The 21,015-nt window shown below is 32.4% G+C and overlaps 2 protein-coding genes and 1 non-coding gene across 5 annotated transcripts; all 3 read right to left on the bottom strand.

Annotated features, from left to right (window-relative positions):
- Positions 1–4,099: 4,099 nt before the first annotated feature.
- On the bottom strand, positions 4,100–6,920 carry LOC116771170 (uncharacterized). The gene is made up of 5 exons (XM_032662933.2): positions 6,770–6,920; positions 5,293–6,054; positions 4,847–5,051; positions 4,532–4,685; positions 4,100–4,382 (listed from the first exon to the last, which is right to left on the bottom strand). The coding sequence occupies exons 2-5, from the start codon at positions 5,660–5,662 to the stop codon at positions 4,209–4,211; spliced, it is 903 nt and encodes a 300-aa protein (XP_032518824.1). The 5' UTR covers positions 5,663–6,054; positions 6,770–6,920; the 3' UTR covers positions 4,100–4,208.
- A 6,154-nt stretch (positions 6,921–13,074) lies between these two features.
- On the bottom strand, positions 13,075–13,158 carry Trnal-uaa (transfer RNA leucine (anticodon UAA)). The gene has a single exon. It is a non-coding gene; the product is annotated as a tRNA-Leu (tRNA).
- Positions 13,159–14,070: 912 nt separating this feature from the next.
- On the bottom strand, positions 14,071–20,046 carry LOC116771172 (uncharacterized). Of its 3 annotated transcripts, none has more exons than XR_009752946.1 (4): positions 19,899–20,046; positions 19,567–19,746; positions 18,836–19,129; positions 14,071–14,465 (listed from the first exon to the last, which is right to left on the bottom strand). XR_009752946.1 is itself a non-coding variant. In XM_032662936.2 (3 exons), exons 1-3 carry the CDS (start codon positions 19,951–19,953, stop codon positions 18,924–18,926), a joined length of 441 nt encoding a protein of 146 aa, XP_032518827.2. In that variant the 5' UTR covers positions 19,954–20,046; the 3' UTR covers positions 18,835–18,923. The 3 variants fall into 3 exon arrangements, 1 of the variants encoding a protein (XP_032518827.2); XR_009752947.1 differs by having other exon boundaries at positions 18,836–19,117; XM_032662936.2 differs by lacking the exon at positions 14,071–14,465 and having other exon boundaries at positions 18,835–19,129.
- Positions 20,047–21,015: the final 969 nt, after the last annotated feature.

Genomic DNA, 21,015 nt, shown 5'->3' with positions numbered 1-21,015 from the left:
CAATACGACTTAAACAAAGTTATTTTCACCTCTTTACTACATAGAGCAAACCTGTGGGCAAGCATATTACATTTGGCGGCAAGTCCCCTTCGTTCACGTTCAACATCTGCATGGTCTCTGAGATCCTCGGAAATGTAATGACCAAGATATTTAAATACTTTAACCTGACTTAACTGTTTCTCATTTAGTTTTAAAACTGGTTCATATTCGATTACCCTTCCACGGATCCCAAAGACCATGTACTCACTTTTATTGACATTGTACGTAAGGCCATGTTTTAATGCATATTTCTCACACATCTTTAAGAGACACCTAATAGAACCAGCCAAGGACCCAGCAGAACCATGTCGTCTGCGTAACTAAGGTTATTGACACACATCGTCTATCCAGCATCCGACTGGCTTGCTGCTGAGTCCCACGATTAGTTCGTTTACGTAAAGGTTGAACAGCTTAGGCGAGGTTATACCCCCCGCCTCACTCCGCATTCCAATCGATACGAGTCTGACATAGTTTCACCCCACTTTACATGGTTTTCCTGGTTTAGGTACCAATACTTCAATAAATAAAGAACTTCGGGCTGTAAACCCGCTTCTCTAAGTTTCGTCCATAACAAATCGTAAGAAACTAAATCGAAAGCTTTTGAGAGGTCCAAAAAGCAGGCATACGCCGGTGTTCCCCTGCTCGTGTAATATTTGACAGTCTGTTTTAGACACAAAACTGCATTTTCTGTTGAGAGTTAAGGTCTATATCCAAATTGCGCGTCGTGTACATTCAAATATTTATTCAAATGTTGGTCTATCAGACTGTCCAATACCTTAGCAAGTACCGTGACTAATGATATGGGCCTATAATTAGACTGATCAGAAACATCTCCAGTTTTATTTTTAACTAGAGGGATCACCACCGTTCTCATCATATCGGCTGGAAGGTAAGAATGTTTTAAACTCAAGGAGTAAAACATCGCCAATACTCTACGTAGATAAACCCCCGCATGTCTTAGATGTTCAATGCTGAGATCATCATGACCAGGCGACTTACCCCTGTTTATTCTTTTAATAGTCTCTGCTACCTGAGCAGCAGAAAAACTCAAAGGTGTGGCCGTAATGGTCTCAGCATCATTCATTGGTGATGCAGGGCCCAAGGGAGAAGTTATTTGAAATTGACTTCTGAACATAGTGGCAATCCCTCCTGGTCACTGTAACCCTTTATGTTCGCAGGTCGACCAGTCCTCACATTTAATTTGTTTGTTGCTTTCCAAAATTTAACAAAACTACGAGACGACCTGTGTGAGGCAATACTGTCCATTCTAACTTGGTCTTCATGTTTTTGACACCATTTTAATTTACTTTTAAAAATCTTTCTAACCTCACGCATGTCGTCCCAAGCCCGGCCATGCCTTGGTTCATAAGCAACCAGTCGCGGAACTTACTATGTGCATTCTCATATGGCTCACGTACATGTTTATTCCAGCCGATAACGCGTTTTTTTATTATTAAAAGGGCCTCATATGTAAGTTCAGCTGCTCTGCTAAGAGTAACAACAATTTGATGATCCAATAGATGCTTATGATATTATTGCTCTCATTAAATTTACTGTACTTTTTTTTGTAAATAAAATCAGTTGAATTCAATCGTAAGGATTATAAATGAGGTTACATACTATTGAAATATTAACTTGAAGTGACAAAAAGTAGGATAGTGCAAAGATCTACTTTTATCTTCTTATTATTAATTATACATTTAAGAGTATTAAAAAATTATCGTACAGATACAATAGAGTGCAATACATATAACTGGTATGTTGAATTGATAAAATAAATTATTTATAGGAATGAGATAAATCATGTAAATTGCTCAATGGGTAAATGTTTTTAACGTCACACAATACAGTATAAACACGTGTAGATAAATAAACTAAAATAATCGTTATATGTTTTTTTATCTATATCTATTGTCTTTCGATTGAGTTTCATCGATTTATGAGTTAGAAATTTTATTTATAAAACAGATTTTATATCATTTTATTCCTTAGTTCAGGATAGGTGTGACATGTAGTATTTAATTAATGTACTAGTTTCCGAGGGACAAACCATGAGTTGTGTCGGTGTAGATCTGCGTACGCCCTGTTTTTCTCATGGGCAGTTATATGTAGCTTTATCTCGAGTGAGCAATTCCAGAAGCCTGTCTATACTCACTGAAACTGCTAATACGACTACTAACATTGTTTATGAAAAAATTTTGTAGTAAGGTACTTTTTCTACGCGAACAAAGTCGCGGACACAGCTAGTATGACATAAAATTGGATCTAAGTAAATTAGGACAATCAAATAATAAGCAGATCTGTACGAACAAAAAAATTTCAACCGTTTGAAATAAAAAATCAAATAAGCACAGACGCATTAAAATTAGCTCTGAAACTTAATGTCTACTTGCACCTTACATGAGATTACTGTTTGCAAAAAGATTCGGAACACATTTAATATTATATTGAATTGAATTAATACCTTCATTGAAGTTAGTTTAACGTATTTTGTGAAAATTTCACAAATTAAAATTCTGCTATATATATTTCATTTCAGAGACCTTAATAGGGAAATACACAAAAAGAAAACTATTATGAAAAGGATTTTTTATTAAAACTTCTTAATGAATAACATTGATAAGTATCGTAAGTAATTTGAACAATTTTGTTGCAATGACGGGTGAATTACAATTGTGTGACAGTTGTTCAAAATCGAAATTTCCGTGAGCCAGTCATAATTATTCGATAGCAATAAATATTATCGTTTCTAAATAATCCTTGGCTTTTCCTATACAAGAGCAGAAGAAGAAAGAAAGCAAAAGTAGTTACTCTGTAATACTTGCAACATTCGGTTAAGATTGGCCAAGCTAGCAGTGCAGGTCACTTGGCGAAAATTAGGATAATAGATCAAACATTGTATTAATGTGACTTTGAACAAGGTTCGATATCTCATTGTCTTGTCACATAATGTATCTCTTACTTAATGTTCAAGCTATTATTTATGTAGTTACAATGTTTTTCTAAGTGTTGGTAAAAATATAATTGAAGTCTATAATAAAATCACTTCATAATTTCATTAGGGAAACAATTTTGTGTTTTTTCCACACACATAAAACTTTTAAATTATATTAATCGTTCAATAAATAAAAAAATGTTGACACTGTCAAAATATTCCACAGATTCGGTGTGAATGAAACTATAAGAAAAATTAAAAAAAAAAATTAACAACGGTCAAAGTGGTCACGACTTAAAACATAAAAGTCATATAACTTTATAATTTCACAAAATAAGCCGACAACCGGTGTGATGCTCAACATAAAACTTTTGATCTATTGTTATATTCAAATATTATATAAAAGTCTTGTTAGATTTTACGTAGTCAATCTTGACAAGACATTTAAAATATTAGAACGTAATATTACCGTAGAGGAATAATTATTACAATTTACAATTAGTAAAACTGCACGGGAATATAATAGTTTCACAAACAGGCCGCACAGATTAAAAATTATCTTTGATAATTTAAATCACATTATGAGTAAACCTATACCATTGGCAATCCTTATGAAGATATATTAAAAATCTCAAAATGTATATTATTCTGTTTTTAAATTTTCAACCAACAACTTTACTGACAAAGGAATACAAGTTTTAATAAAGTGCTTTGTATAGTTCTAATATGAATCAATCAGAACAAAGTCTAACTCCAGCAAACTAAAGACAAATTATTAAATAATCAAAATGATGATAAGGCACACAATATACAGACTACATCGTATTTTAAAATGAATTTTTTGTACATACTCTACTGGTTGTTAGTTTGTATTTAGTTTAATGAACATTTTAACCAAATAGTTAACTTCTAGTTTTTTTTAAACGTTAACTTTTATATATTTAAAAAAAAATACTGAGTATATCAAAAAAGATTTGTGTTCTTATAATCTTATGACAGATTATATTCGACTTTTTTTGTTAAGGTAACACATGTATGAGGTTGTATTACTCATGAGTTGCTAAGCAGATTTTTTATGAAATTTCAGACTACTATAAAACAACAATGAAAATTAAACAAAAAATATATATTTTTTTAAATTTTATTTCCCAATTGAGCCGATTCTGTGATTCTAAGCTACAATATCTAATGACTCCGTCTAATGCTGTTGTTCTGTTGCAGGTCTGTGTGATGTTTAGTTCCCAGCTGATAGTTCTGTAATCTTGTTGTTGATGTCCAACAGTTCTGTCATGTACTCCTCGTCAGCCATGATGGTCGCTAGTCGTTTCAGGATACACAGCAGTTCCCCGTCCTTCAACCTCAGCTGATCGTTACATTGCTCCACTTCATCCACTACTTCATCAGGGATCTGGAAGTTAATAGGAACTATCAGTATTAAGTAAGACAATTTTAAAATAAATAATTAATTATCATACAATTGTATATCAACAAAATATTATATCAAATTATCAGTTATTTAAAAAAAAAATATTGTTAAATAAGAATAAAGTATATAACCTTCTGTCGTTCTAAGAATGTATCAAAGGTGAGTTTCTTCCTTTGTTTGCCGCTGTGACCATCAAAGAACATGGTGAATTGCTGCTCCTTACGCTTCAAAGGGAAGTAGATGCCGGCAGTGAGGTGACCTTTAGGGTTACGAGCCAAGAGACTCCTGGAATATACAGTTAATATATGATTATTATGAGAATTATGTATTATAAGAAATAATATATATTAAATTAACTTCATATAGCAAGTTTAATTGTAATGATATATCAAATACATGAAAAAATCTATTAAAGATGTCTAAAATTTAGTATCATTCCAACTAACCTCAAATCCCACACCAGATTTCTCTTCTCGGTGACAGCTACAGCACTCAGGTATGCCTTCCCCGTGTATATGAGGGAGAGCCTTTCTTTGACACTCTCTCCTCTAGTCTCCCGCTCATGCCACTCTATGTAGTGTGAGTTGAGTGTGTTTATCTGATAGTTGTACTCCTTGCGGCAGTGTGGTTCGTCTGATTGAGTGAACCAACCTAGAAAATCAAAAGTAACAGTTTAGCTTCATGGTTTGACTTGTGTTTTCTAATAAAACATTGATGAAATTGTATGTCAGGGTTCTTGAAAGAAAATATATAACAAGTGCAAAGTTAAACAAATCTAAGAGAATGTAACTTGTACTTTAATGATAGACAGAGTGAAATCTACTTTAATTGTAGCTGGTATAAGATATTTAAGTGACCTTCTAAAACATCTATAAAGCTTAGAGATTGTTACCTGTGTGTGGGTAGCATCTATCAGCCATGACTGTCACTACACGGGAGATGTGGTAACCCAGGTCAGACAGGAAGACACCAGCTCTACCCCCGATTCTTACATGAATGGCCACCATCACGTGATCCTTCTCAGTTTCTATAAGGAATCCTTGAGGTCCAGGGCTGGATGTGGTGTAATCCACGAGGTCTTGGATGTTCTCGTCACACGACACTAGCATCATAGATTTCGAGATCCCGGGGAAATCCTTCTCAAGAACTTTCAAACGCTTTATGACCTCCATTCCCAGACCTACACAAGTGTGCTTCCTGGGACGGATCGGTGGGTTGTATTTAGGGAAGAATTCTGCGAGGGTATCATCAGGGGCTGACATATATGCATCGTAGAGACTGATGAAGTTGTTAACGGAGTCGTAGTTTTCGGCTACTACGAGTCGGCTCAATAGCGCCTCGGCTTTGGCGACCAGGTCCTCGTAATTCTGGAGGGAGAGGTGCAAAGCTGGGCGCTGGGACCCCCAACGCGGCGGCGGTAGGGGGTGTTCCGGTGGCCACTGGGGCCCTGGGAGATATTTGCCCGAGCCGAGTCAGCTCAACCACTCGGCACCCCAGCGGCCCGTCACGCGGCGTATAGCCCTCTCCTCGCTGGATGAAGACGCAATGTCATTAGGAACACAAGCCGAGCCCACGTCCCGAGCGGCCTCGACGCCAACTGGCGCTTCCTGAGACCACTCGAGATCCTGACTTAACGGTTTTATGTTTAATGTATCTGGAATGAAAAATAACCGTATTTAGAAATGGATACATGCCAAATGAGAGACGCTGTGACGTCAACAAAATTATATTCGGTTTATATTAATAACGGGTAACTATGCACGTTATGTTTAAAAATAGATCTTAATTCTCAAGGTAATTTTATTTTAATATTTCTTTACGATGAAGCTACCATATTAGATTTATCAATTTCATTACGATCATCAATACTTTCCTGTAATATGTATAAGGAAATAACTGATTTTATGTGTAACGGAAACTGATGACTCATTTTTAACAGTAGGTCAAATATGACGCAATTGGAAGCCATTTTGTTTAACTGAAACCTAGCATCACCTCCATATATGTTTATATTGAAGGATATTTCTTACCAAAACCATAAAAGCGACATAATTATCACAACTCTTCGGAAATTTCTCAAAACATTTTACATGATCGATTTTTTTGATGTTATTAATAAGTTAGTAAGAAATAAATCATCTAGAACCGTATCGATTTATTGTTCCGATTACACGAGATAAATTTAGGAATAAATAATAAAATATCTCTAGCGTTAACTGATCGAACGAATTCGTTTAGTTTTTGTAAACAATTAAATATCTTTAAGGGAAAAATCACACCCAAACGTGGTAATTGTTTATATATGAGATAATTGATAAGGCTCAAGGTTAATTGCTGTATAAAATGCGAATAATAAAATATAAACATACCCATTGTTAGGGCTGAAGCCGGACAACTGTAAACTCTGATTGTAACTTTATTTGCTTACTTCTTGAGTTAAACTGGCTTGTTCGGTATTGACGCTGTCTATATAAAGGTTTCAGCCCCTCTCCCCTCTACCCTCGACACTGAACTGCGTCATTCATACTTATCTATGTGTGCTATGTGTCTTATTTATTGGATTACAAATGTGTTTGTGGAAGCTTCGCGTAATTAGGAGGCGTTTAAAGTGATGTCTTTATTTTTTGATTTTATAAATTGATTTTAGACAATCAGTATTGAAATTTTAAATTATCGCTACTACTTACAAACTGTATGTTGTGTTATGGGCCGATAAAGTAATTATACTTTTCAATATACTCTCAACGTTGTTTTGTTCCATGTTTAGGAGAGACGGAAATTCTGCTAATCTTAGGCTTTTTAATAAAAACTAATATTGAAATTAGATTTAACAGCTATAGCAAGAAAAAGATCTATATTCTATAGTAATAATAATTAACTTTGACGAATATTGTAAATATTTAAACGAATACGCTCCTGAGAGTCAACATGAACTCACCTTTACTGCGTCGAGACATCACCAGCAGACGCGTGTTGTGTGTGTGCGACTCACTCACACATACACACACAGCGCCTGTAAACCGTAAACAAACAACGCACGTGTTCCAAGAATGGCTGCTATATGTCTGAACTAAAGAAACGTGACTTCTCATAACTCAAATTGTTTATGCGGGTTCCGCAGCTAATTTGAAATACTAAAAAATGTGACATCAAACGTGACTGTAATTTAAATACAAATTTTTCTCTTTAGTTCTATGGCAAAAAAGCGATTTCCAAAATGTTCCATGCTTTTTTGTTTGTCTAGTACTTATATCTTTGAAACGGTTGAGCAAAATTTGAAAATAATATCATTAGAGAAGAAAATACTTTCGTGAGAGGTAATACTAAAACCCATCCATATTAAGAGTTCCATTAAAATATCAAAAACCTTCCAAAATTACGTGAAAATATAAAAAAGTTCCCAGGATAAATAATTCATAACTTTCAACGTCATACAGTTATTTTGATAATAATAAGTGTGCCAAAAGAAATTAACTTTACTTCTGAAATAAACGTCCAGAAACGCGATAAAAATCAATATGTAAAAATTATTATTATTATTAACAAATTACGATTAGGACTTAAATATTATTGTCTGTGATTTTAAATTAATAATAACTAACTACTTTATTTTACAAAAATCATATTCGGGTACATTTTTTCCGTCACCGACTACATATTCTATTTACAGCTAATGGTCAGAGATCGATACTAGGAAGGGGAGAGCGGCAAATTACCGAGTCTTCGGCGTCCATATGTCACAGCAAGGCTTGGCTAGAAATATCGCTTGCTATCGAATATTCTCATTAGCCAAGCCTTACGCATATTTTCATTTTATTGTATTAAAGTAAATAAAGATAAATAATATAAGTAGTGGAATACAAAGTGAAACAAACATAATAATACTATAAAACCTTAAATGATGCTTCTTTTGAAATAAAAACATAAATGAATATATAAATAAATAATCGCGAATAATCTCATTAAAATATAAGTGAAAGACAGAGATGGACTATCTTCCATCTCTGTCTCTTTTCCATTCTCGCAAATGGCTTCGTGTTACATAAAGATTAATTAATTCTTAGAATTTTTCATGTATGCCGTGTAATTCCCGTGGACAGTGACGTCATCGTAATACTTAGCGTTTATTGAGTAATATTTACGCAATGATTCACGACTTCGTGATCGTATTGTATAAATAATTTACGATTTATTAGTCTCAATCGGTTCTATCACGACCTAATTTCAGGGCTCTTAGGTTAAGTGTAAAGTGACTGAAGTGAAAAATAATAAGAATTTTAAATTAATAATAACTAAATAGATATTAAATTTAAGCTGTGTAATATCCACGTAATATATTATATTCCGTAGGAATTGCGGTTTTATCTGAACTAAAAAAAAATAATAATACGTCAATAAAAAATCTCCATCCTAATATTCACTGGTTATAATATTGTGCAATGTGTTGGAAAATAACTCGTGTTTGAATGAAGACTATATTGCTATATCATATATGGACTTAACGATATAGTTTTTAATTCATTGAATAATAATTTAAAATATTTAACGTTCTCACATCTATTGAATATGAACTTAATCATTACAGTTTTTTATTTTTAATTTTATGACTAAAAATGACGTTTCAAGGAATAATAACAATTAATTTTGTATCTATGCTTTCAAAAGTCATATTATTTTTTACTATGTCACGCATAGATACTAAGCTTTCCATCCGTAAAATATATAATAACGGTTTTATGTTTATATCTTGGTCATATTGATTAAGATGACGACTTAATTCAATTAACTATATGAAATCTTATTGTATAATTATGGATGTCACCTGTTTTTGATTTCTGGAAGCTTCTGGTTAATTGTGTTTGCTTACAGTGATATACAATACCAGCGATTCTAAAACACATGTTTACAAGGACGGCACAACAAAACGCGATATGGTGACACACAAAGTACAAACATGATACTTGTCACTTGTGTGAGTGTGATATATTAACGTTTCAAAAATAATAACGTTTTTTGAATTAATTAATTTTAATATAATATTTTATCTAATAAACTTTTTTTTTTTGGTTAATTTCGTTCCGTTTCCGAACAGGCAAAGAAATCAAAGCCCATACAGCCATGTCTTTTGTATTTTTTGTATTTAATTATTTTTATATATCAGGCCGGAACTGTCTATTATCCTTTTTTTTCTTAAATATTTTTTTATTTATTTATATTAAGGCCGAAGCCTCATGTAATAAACCATCGAGAATTACGTTTTTTTTTAAACTTCATCTATGTACTGAATATAAATTTGATTGTAATTAAATATTAATATCTTAATTCGAATTGATTTTATATATCTTAAATATGCATATGACATATGTTTTGTGTAATTTTTTTTAATCTTTTATGACCTGTCATGTCAAATTCGAGCAATGCATGACACTTGAATTTAATAAGATTGATATATTATGAATAAGATTTTTTATTGATAAGATTATAATATTCTTGAGATAAGTAAAAACCTTGATATTGGCAAAATATTCCATAGTTTCAATGAAGCCATAGCATAATAAAAAAAAGATAGGTCAGAATTCAGAAAATCGTTGTATTAAGTTATTTATATCATAATATAAGTTTTTAGATAATAATGAAGGCTTTACACGTTCATTCTATACGAAAAACAGAAATTCATAAACTGTTATTATTTTATGAATTTATTAATAGATTCCTGCAACAGATAGCGTCGTACGGTTGGATGGAAACTTCTGGAGAGACATTCACTACGATCCACAGCTTGAACTTGTCTGAAACGTGAGAAAGTCGACCAGTTACGAACACAAGTATCAGTATAAATTTGAATAACATTAGTTATTACTGAATTTTGTTAGTTTTCATTGCACTTTTTATCCATAATTTCGCTTTTTAACATTAAACCAATGTACGAATTCTGAAATGTGATTCGAATATGAAATATAAACAAAAAAAAATCTTCTACACAACCGGGAATCGTAAATTGTAATTTTCATTAAATTATATTATTAAATATAATACATATATTCAGATAATTATTCTTAAAATAATGAATTATTCTGGAATAAATGTTTTTTTTTGTTGTAATAGTTTCATAAATCTCCATTATGTACCCACTAATAACTAATAAGTAATGGCCGTCTTCGTTGAACTTCATTCAGGTGTTGCCACAACAGTGGCGTAACTACAGGGTGGCAAGTCGGCAAAATGCCACGGGCCCCCAGCTGGAAGGGGCCCCTGGTCAGATCAAAATTCCCAACATTTATATTATCACATCCATACTAATATTATAAATGCGAAAGTAACTATGTCTGTCTGTCTGTTACGCTTTCACGCCTAAACCAGTGAACCGATTTTGATGAAATTTGGTACAGAGATAGAATAGACCATGAGGAACAACATAGGCTACTTTTTATTGCAAAAAATAGGGGAAAGTGGGTATAAAGAGGATATGAATGTTCATATGTAAATTCCTTTTATTTCTGAGAGAAAAATATTTGTATACAAAGTTTTTATTTGTGTTAGTGTTAATAATTTTATTAGTAGTAATAGTTTTTAAATATATATATTTATTAACTATAACACACACATACATACATACATTAGTATGTATGTATACTAATGTATGTATGTATGTGTGTGTGTGTGTATTATATACTAAAATTATTGGATATTGTGGTTATTCTGTAAGACCTCAAGGTAAAGGCCTCCTCCAGTGATTAAAGTCTACCAAATAAAAGTGTATATATAAGTATTTTAAATTAAAAAATACTATTATTAAACGTTCAGCTTTTTTATAACTGGGGGGGGGGGGCATCCGATGAATTTTGCCACGAGCCTCGAACAGTGTAGTTACGCCACTCTGCCACAATCTAATCTGCTAATGGTTGTATACCGCGGATCAATACCGACTGTTGCTTAGAAGATTATAAATATTTTTGTATTTTTCTGCTATTTATAAAGCGTGTTTAAACTGGGTCTTATTATATACTAACCTTTTTATTTTCAAAAGTGCTCCTTATCTCAACTTCTTATTCTTAAAAAAAAACGTATTTCTTAAATCTCCTTTTATTATTAAAATTTAATGAAATAATGAAAGTCCATTTATAGTTTATTTTAATAAAATTAGCCAATAAAATTTGCTAGTTTAGTGATTTTAAAGTAATTTGAAGCGTGTTAGTATACTTTGTAAAGTGAAAAAATAATTGATATTTGAGTGTTAAGTATCTGACAAGTTGGTCAAAATTATATAAATAATGGATTCACAAAAAGGCATAGACAATATATTTTAATCATTCCTTACCTTGTTTTGCATCGGAGGTTAACTTAATATTGATGTCCATAATAAAAAAAAGCTTTTTTAATTCACGAGGTAATAATTATAAACAAAATTTTATCTTGAAATAAACTCTTTGAAAAATATAAGTTTTTTTTTTATCTGTTGCATAGATGTTTGTATTGTTCAATTATCATTTTTTTTGGAACTCCAAACGAGTAGTAACTAATAAATCATAATTAAAAAAAGAATATAAAAGACCAAAACTCAGATACGGTTGTCTAGAATTAAATTATTATAATAAATCATATAAAAAGATGTGAATCTGGAATTATTATATGTAATTAAATTTATATTCCATATAAAATGTAAGAACTAAAAGTGAGATGAACATTCAGAGATGTTTATAACAGCTGTATTATTTATTCAAAGGTCGGAAACTGTTTACAAAACAAAACATAAATAAACTAATGGCATATACATGTGTGTGCTCTGCGTTCGTGTTTGTGTCAGTGATAAATATAATGAAACGAATGTACACTTTAACTGCAATTATTAAAGTTCTCTTTCGCTTGTGCGTCGCGTTATCGAAATATCAAAGCAGGAATTTTCCTATTTTCATTTGATGACAATTGCGCAGTTTTCAGTTGCTTTATGTACGTCACGAGCAGATATTCATTTTATATATATCTTTACAAGTCATTTGAAATATGATCAAAATGGCGGTAGTTTATTTGACATTGACATGAATTTTCTTGACATATATTCAAATAGGTTTTAATTAAATAACACTGCATTTATATAATTAATGTTTAGTATCTCTAAAATACTTACGGATTTGAAATTTGTTATCACACCTAACAGTACATTTTACAGCGGCATGCTTTGCGGAAGTTCTTTCGTACAACATACAAAAAGTTACCCGTTTCTCATTCACCAACCTTCGTTACGTCAATGCAATGCGAACAAACTTGTGATCAGCATGTAGATAAGAAACATTTATAAAATATATAATCAAATGAACATTAAAATTAAGAGCTGAATTAGTTTTGATTTCGCCTTGACGATTGACATCAAAAATAAAATGTCGCATTCTATTTGCTTTTCGTCTGTTTTCTTCCAATTTTTATTTAGGTGTCTTTGAAGATAAAGTGATTGTGTTATTAACTTATTACTGTATTGATGAGTTTGTAGTTTACCATCTTTGACTGGAAACAATCGTTCGGGCATTCACTATCAGGTGTGATTATATAATGAGAGTCAAGAAATATCCAGGTTATATCAAAAATTCAAATTTATTATCTGAATAGACCTTAGTTAGGGTGGTTGTTTAATCTAAAACATTTAAAAATTAAACTGGAAAGATTAAAAAAAACGACTATTTGTCAGGTGTGGGGTTCGAACCCACGCTCCCTCTCGGGAACCAGAGCTTAAATCTGGCGCCTTAGACCACTCGGCCAACCTGACTTGCTGAGAACCACAAAATAGCAGTTGTTATTTGATATTTTTTTGTGTAAAAATGGTATTTTTTTTTATTTATAATTATATATCATTCAGACGAAATGTTTAACTTTAATAATAATCATCTGACTCGATTATTTTTGCAAGAAACTTTTTGATAAAAATATTAATATTTTTAAAATTTCACAAATCTGCCATCTATGTTAACTAGATGTAATTCTATAAGTTCTAAATTACTATACACACGGTGTCAGTGTCCGCCGTTAGATGGCAGTATATATAGTAACTGTGATAATATTTTATTATATTATTAAAAATTAAAAACAATATATTTTTTGCACCATTTATACGAAAGATTTTAAACCATTCTTATAATACCCTATTCATCGGAGTCCAAATTAGTTACGGAGTGAGTAAATAACAAAACATAACCTAAAATACTTTCCGGCTTTTTGTTTGCTACATTGTTAAGTATATACTTGTTTGCGGAAGTCGAAACAAAAGATTGTGAGAGACATATCCACTATGAGCAATAATGTAATACATATACACACACACACATATATATATGTATATATATATATTACAAATTAATGTCCACCGACAACATCTACCAAATATGGGCATTTAATCAAAATACTAATATCACTTTATACGGAGTGTAACTTCATCGCCATATTTTTGTATGAGTTTTTTGTTCAAGAAGTCTATTTCTAGACATGTGTTACGTACAAAATTGGCAATAAATTTGATTTAATTAAATAATCTTATCACTATTTTTTTTATTAATAAATTTGTAAAAGTATAGAAAAAACTGTAATTTGAAATCATAAAATTAATTTTTTTATGGGTTAGAAGCAAAATAAAAATTTAATTCACAAAAATTTTTCTTCAACACCGTATAAAATAATGAAAAAGTAATGATTACGATTTTTATTTTAGAAAAAAAAAATAATCATGTTTTATTTTCTTGCAAATAAAAAATACATAATATTTTAATAAAATAATAATAAAAATTACATTATTGGACGTTATTGGCGGAACTTATGAATACACATTTAATTAAATAAATAGTAGAGAGAACCGTTCGCCATTTTGTGTTAAAATAATTTAAACTTAAAGTAAAATAGTTTGACATTCTTAAGTATCAATAAATAAAATTTTGGAAGTTATATACTAGAAAAATATTTAAACCATTACTATAGCTTTGCATTAATTTAATTCGGTTTTATTTTATAATAGGTACGATATCGTTCGGAAACCATTTAAAGTGTCATTAATAACATTTTTTTATAAATACAATACTAATATTTATAATAAAACAACGCTATTTAGTGCAGAACAGAACTAACGTTTTTATTTAAAGTAGTTTTGACGTTAACTAAACCATCACAGATGGCAGCACAAGTTCACAGATAACATTTTAGATATTACTTTTCTACACCCCCACTATATCTAACAATGTTATATTGATAAAAATCAGTATAATGAACAATTATTAACTTTAACATATGTGCTGAACCCCCAACTTATCCAATAAATAATAATGCTTATTAGAGCACAAGCTCTTTGTAAGTAAGTCAGCTGGCATCTCAGCTGATGGTAAATATTTAACATTCACAATATTATTATTTACACATTCTCTAGAAAAATGATAACGTATGTCAATGTGTTTGCTTCTCTTATGAAAGATTGGATTTTGAGTTAACTTTAATGCACTCTGGTTATCATTATATAATTCAATAGTGTACTTCTTATTAGTTATTTCAAACTGTAAATTTCTTAAATAAAGAGATTCCTTACATGCTTCAGTTAAAGCCATGTACTCGGCTTCACTGCTTGATAAAGCCACGGTCTTCTGTTTCTTTGTCTCCCAAGAAATTACACAACCTGACAAAGTGAAACAGAAACCCGTGTAGGATCTTCTATCAATAGTGTTCCCACCCCAATCAGCATCTACAAATCCTTCAATGACAGAGTTCCCATCTGCAGAAAATTTTAAACCATAATGTTTGGTCAATTTTAAATATCGCAATATGCGTTTTACATATGAACAATGCTGTTTGGTATAGGAATTATTAAATTGACTTAAAAAGCTAACTGCAAATGCAATGTCTGGCCTTGTAAGAACCGCTAAATACATTAAAGAACCTATCATTTGTTGATAAGGAAACAATAACTTATCTACATTATTCTCATCTTTAGATGCATGTAACTTAGTCTCCATTGGAGTTTGAACAGTTTTACATTGACTCATTTTGAATTTAAGTAACAGCTGATCAATATAATCTTCCTGACTTATTGATATTGTTTTCTCACATTTATTTACTTTTACATTTACTCCAAGACATTTCTTGATTTCACCTAAATCTTTAATTTTAAAATTGTCAGATAAAACATCTTTTAAGTGCTTAGTAGCTATAATATCATTTGAAAAAATGAAGAAATCGTCGACATACAGAGTAACAATAGTTTTTAACTTATCCTGTGTTTTCAAAAACATACAAGGTTCTATCTTAGATTTAACAAAGCCAATTTTTAAAAGACATTCCTCTACTCTCTTGTACCATACTCTTGAAGACTGTTTTAAACCATACATAGATTTCTTTAATTTAAGAACTTGACCTTTCTCTACTTTCTCAGAAAAACCTTCAGGTATTTGTATATAAATGTCTTCTTCAAGAATTCCATACAAGAAAGCAGTTGTCACATCAAGATGTGTTATATCAAGATTAAGTTGAACAGACAGAGCAAATAAAAGCCGCAATGTGGTATGCCTCACTACAGGTGAGAAAGTGTCAGTATAGTCCACACCTTGAACTTGTGAAAAACCTTTCGCCACTAAACGCGCACGAAACCGAATGTTATTATCACAATCATATTTTTTACGTAACACCCACTTGCACTTTACAACTCTAACATCTTGAGGAGGATTGCTAATCTCCCATGCATCATTCTCTTTGAAACTTTGTAACTCTTCAGCCATAGCTATTTTCCACTGTTCTTTTTCAGGTCCGGCTAAGGCATCCTGAAGAGACAATCCTGTCACATCATCATATGTGCTCTCACCAGCACAAAAATTTGAACATTTGAACCTGTCTGGTTGCTTCCTCTCTCGTGTAGGTCTTTGAGGTCTAATCTGCGGGATATCTTCAGCTTCAGAATCACTAGGTTTATATGTCTCATCAACCACATCCAGAAATGTGTCCTCTGAGCTATCTGTGTGGTCAGATTCCGAGTTTGGTTCATCTATATTAACTTCTTCTTCCCCCACTGAATCAAAACTCTGAGAGGAAACTTCCATCTGACATTCAGATTTTGATTCCTGCTCTATTATAACCACATCTCTACTAGTCAATATTTTCTTTGTTTCTGGGTTATACAGCCTGTATCCCTTTATGTTTTCTGGATATCCAAGGAGAATGCATTTTTCTGACTTCTTGTCCCATTTCTTGCGCTTCTCTTTAGCTACATGGACCATTGCAGTACTACCGAAGATTCTGATATGGCTTATGTCGGGCTGACAGCCAGTCCATATCTCATACGGTGTCTTATTACCCAATGCTGCAGCCACGCTTCGATTCTGTAGATATACTGCCGTGTTAGTAGCCTCACCCCAGAATTCTTTCCCTAGGTTGGCATCAAAGAGTAAGCATCTTGCCTTTTCAACAATAGTACGATTGAATCGCTCACATAATCCATTTTGCTGCGGTGTGTATAGATTACTTTTTTGGTGTATTATGCCAGCACCTTTTAAATGATTGTCAAACTCTTTATTACAGTATTCTAATCCATTATCACTCCTTAATACTTTGATTGTCTTCTTAGTTTGATTTTCCACCTGGGCTTTGAATTCTTTGAAACACCTCAAAGCCTCATTCTTGTGTTTTAGAAAATAAACAAACACCATTCGACTACAATCATCGACAAACAACAAGAAGTATTTGGATCCTCCTATGGATATATTTTCCATAGGCCCACAGATATCTGTATGGACTATATCTAATAGGTCACTGCTTCTCTGATTGATACTCTTGAAAGGTAACCGACACTGTTTGCCTTCGCAACATGTATCACATGAAGATTTACCAATATCCACTTTTTCATCAAAAGACATACCCTGTACTGCAGTCTTCATCTGATTCAGGTAGTCTTTATTAATGTGTCCTAATCTGCGATGCCATGTAACACCTGATACAACTGATGCAGCCAAATGTTCCTGGTTTTGTAAGTTTACTTTGTACACTCCATTTTCTAGTAATGCTGTTGCTACTAACTTATTATTTTTGTTATATACCGAGCAACTACTATCAGAAAAAGATACCTTGTTTCCTTTGCTTATGAGTTGGCTGACTGATAGCAAGTTAGTCGCCAGACTTGGAACACAATAAACGTCTTCAACCATAATTTCGTAATCAATATCACCAGTTGTAGTTATAATTTTCACATCGCCAGAACACAAAACTGACAACTTTTCACTGTTCGCAACGATAATTTCCTGTTTCTGATCATACGACGCATTCATAACCAAACTTTCATTTGCCGTAAGGTGTACACTGGCTCCAGAGTCAATATACCATGCATTTTTACTGAAATTCCCGCTCAGGAACACAGCACTAAACGCATTAGACTGCATTCGGGGTTTTTCCTTGAAGTTCGACGCGTTATTTTCGTTATTAGTACATTGATTTCTATAATGGCCTTTTTGTTTACATCTGTAACATGTCACGTTTGACTTTGACGTATCGGCAGTGCTACCAACATTGACATTTTTTCTTGACGCCATTTTATTTTTCTTGTACTTAGAATTCGAACGAGCTGCGAACGCGCCGCCAACTTCATCACGTTCCTCTATGGTTGACTCCATGTCTAACAATTTCGATTTGATAGAATCAGCCGTTATGCTAATGCCTGAATGCTCAATTGCCATGATCATCGGTGAAAATCGATCCGGCAATCCTGCTAATAACAATGAGCCTGTCCACTGGTCATTTATTTCAAAACCCGTGCCACTTAATTTTTGAGCCGTGTCAATAATTTGAGTCACGTAGGACGTCATTGAACTGCAGTTTTCCAATCTTATCGAAATTAGATTCCGTAACAGATTTATCCTTCTTGAAAAACCGTTGTCATCGAATAACTGTTGTAGTTTATCCCAGAGTTCTTTCGTTGTTCTTACACTTTTCACATGTACAAACAAAGACGGGTCGATTGTCATAATCAATTTTGCTCGAGTTTTCTCGTCGTCTGCAGCTCCTACTACAGCTCCTTCTGGCTTTACACAATGTTTCATGCCTTCAAGGATTAGGAAATTCTCTGCCGCGAAGCTCCACTCGCTGTAATTTTCCCGCCCGCGTAATTTGGGTACATTTACCAAGTAGTTTGCCGCCATCGTAATTCTGAATAAAATACTTTTATTTCACGAATGTCCAGCCAATCTACACAACACAGTGTAAACGCGTGTCGAAACAGTCTTTTTAACACTCGTACCGTGACGAAATACTTGTTAAAACACTACTTTTCATTAATTTTCTGGGCCCATAACCTATAATAAAACAACGCTATTTAGTGCAGAACAGAACTAACGTTTTTATTTAAAGTAGTTTTGACGTTAACTAAACCATCACAGATGGCAGCACAAGTTCACAGATAACATTTTAGATATTACTTTTCTACAATATTTTTCAACACAGATTGTTACGATCCACTTTTTTTCAGTATAATCATTCTAGAAACCATTTCTTACGAGTGGTAAATATTTTATTATTTTTTTAAACAATTTCGCCAACATATAAAGCGGATAACGTTGTTAATAAACTGAATGTCAGTGGTGTTCCGGCGTTGCAGTCGTCTGAGAAACATTGGCACACAGTTTCCAGGTGGTCCTCGTTGTCAGCTTTGTAGCAGTCTTTGCGATGTTTGACCCAGCCGCAACCCCGAGTGACCCGCACCTCGGGTTCATGACCTTTGTAAAGAACTGACAATAACAATTATTAATAACATAACTCGCGGACATGCGGTGCGTGTGAGAGAAGAAATTCTATTTAAATTAAACTAAGTTTTTCGGATATTTTATATTTACACGATCTCAACGTTTCGGTACCTTTACAGCCGTGATCATTTATAAACGAGATGAATTTTTCATTTCCAACCGTATCCGAAAAACTTAGTTTCATTTGAACGTATACACGCGAAAATCTAAGGTACCATTTAGTTTGAATCGAAACAGTTCGAAAATTAAAATAATCTGTAACCAGGTTATAGGTAAAGTAAACAGAGACTGATAAATACAAAAATAATATACAATAATACGTTACCCATCTTTGCTTAAATAAATTAAAATGTATCATAAATAAGGGCCGTTCATTTAAAAAGGAATTATTTTATAATTTAATAATTAGTAAACATGTTTACTTGTCTGTGTAATCTTCCGGCAGAACAGATTCTTTTTGTCAACATCCTGCGTCAGGAGCGAGCTTCTCTCGCAGTTGGTGGTTTGAAGATACTTGTGAAGGCTCTCTTTATCGTATGATGAAGGGTCCAAGCACATCGAGTTGTTTGCGCTGTTACATTCGTAGCAACGAATCGACAGACCTGCGGATGACAAACAAACGTACAGAATTACATATATATCAATTAGATATCAAACTATCTTTTTCGTTAATATAACAGCGATTTAATTGTTTTTTTTTTGCGATGAATTTAAATATAATGCCGACATCAAGTCTATCTATAAATCCTCTCACCGTTTCTTATAGTTATAAAAAACCATATAAGAGTTATAAAACGTTTGGTGTCCATGATGACAGCCAGCCAACCCCGACAGCGGACGACTGATGCTGGTCAAGTCAATGAAGTAATTTACTGAACTCCACCACAATGCACATCCTGATTCCGTGAATCAACTTTAACAGAACCAGTATTTGGGTCGCTCATGACATTTTATATTAATAATATTTTTTATTTATTTATTTATTTCGGTAATCCATCAGTGATTGTGATAGTGATATTATAAAATATGTCTGAAAAGACTAAGACGAATACAGGATTGCAGGGTTACAGCAAAAGTACAACATAAACGTATTATTATATGATAAAAATTTAAAATTTACGAAACACAAATGACCTCGAAGACATTGTTGTCAATTAAATATGATTATAATACTTATAGGTTAGAACATATGTATTTAATTTTTGAAAACTGAAAATATAACTGTCCTTAATATTATATATAAGTATAAAATATTAAATCAAACTAGAATTAAATATTATTTTTATGTTAATTTGATCGTAGTTAATTTTATTAATGAACAAAAATTTGTTATTATTAAACATAAATGTTGCCATTAGTTAATTTCAGAATTAAAATGTGTTTTTATCGGAATAGGCGTATTTAAACAAATGTTTCATCAATAAAACCGACGAACATGAACCGTCACCGTGGTCGGTTAATTAAGTAATTACTTCGTATGCCCTTACAGAATAAGTGTTTGCACGCACTGCTTATTCTGAATTAGCTCTGACTAATTATCGAACGCTGTATTATGTACAGTATGTAAATAAACATTATCTACTACATAAAATATACCTTATCCATCATTATGCTTTTTAAAATTTTATTCTAAAACATGTAAAAATGTCAAAATTTATTTCCTTGAACTATTTGCTTTGTTAATGTAGTGCGTGCTATTTTTTTTTCTATGATATTTTCCATTATTTCATTAAGTAATACCTGTATATATTTATGCGGAACTCCAACTATTAACAATTCAAAATGAAACATCATTTTGAATGAAAACATTTTGTATTGCGAAATTGGTGTGCTTCCAAAATCTCACATACGACACACAAAGTAGATACTGC

Source organism: Danaus plexippus, chromosome 17, assembly GCF_018135715.1.
Source record: "Danaus plexippus chromosome 17, MEX_DaPlex, whole genome shotgun sequence".
In the NCBI taxonomy this organism is placed as follows: domain Eukaryota; kingdom Metazoa; phylum Arthropoda; class Insecta; order Lepidoptera; family Nymphalidae; genus Danaus; species Danaus plexippus.
Note: the sequence above shows the minus strand (reverse complement) of the source record. Positions and strands in the feature narration are given on the sequence as shown.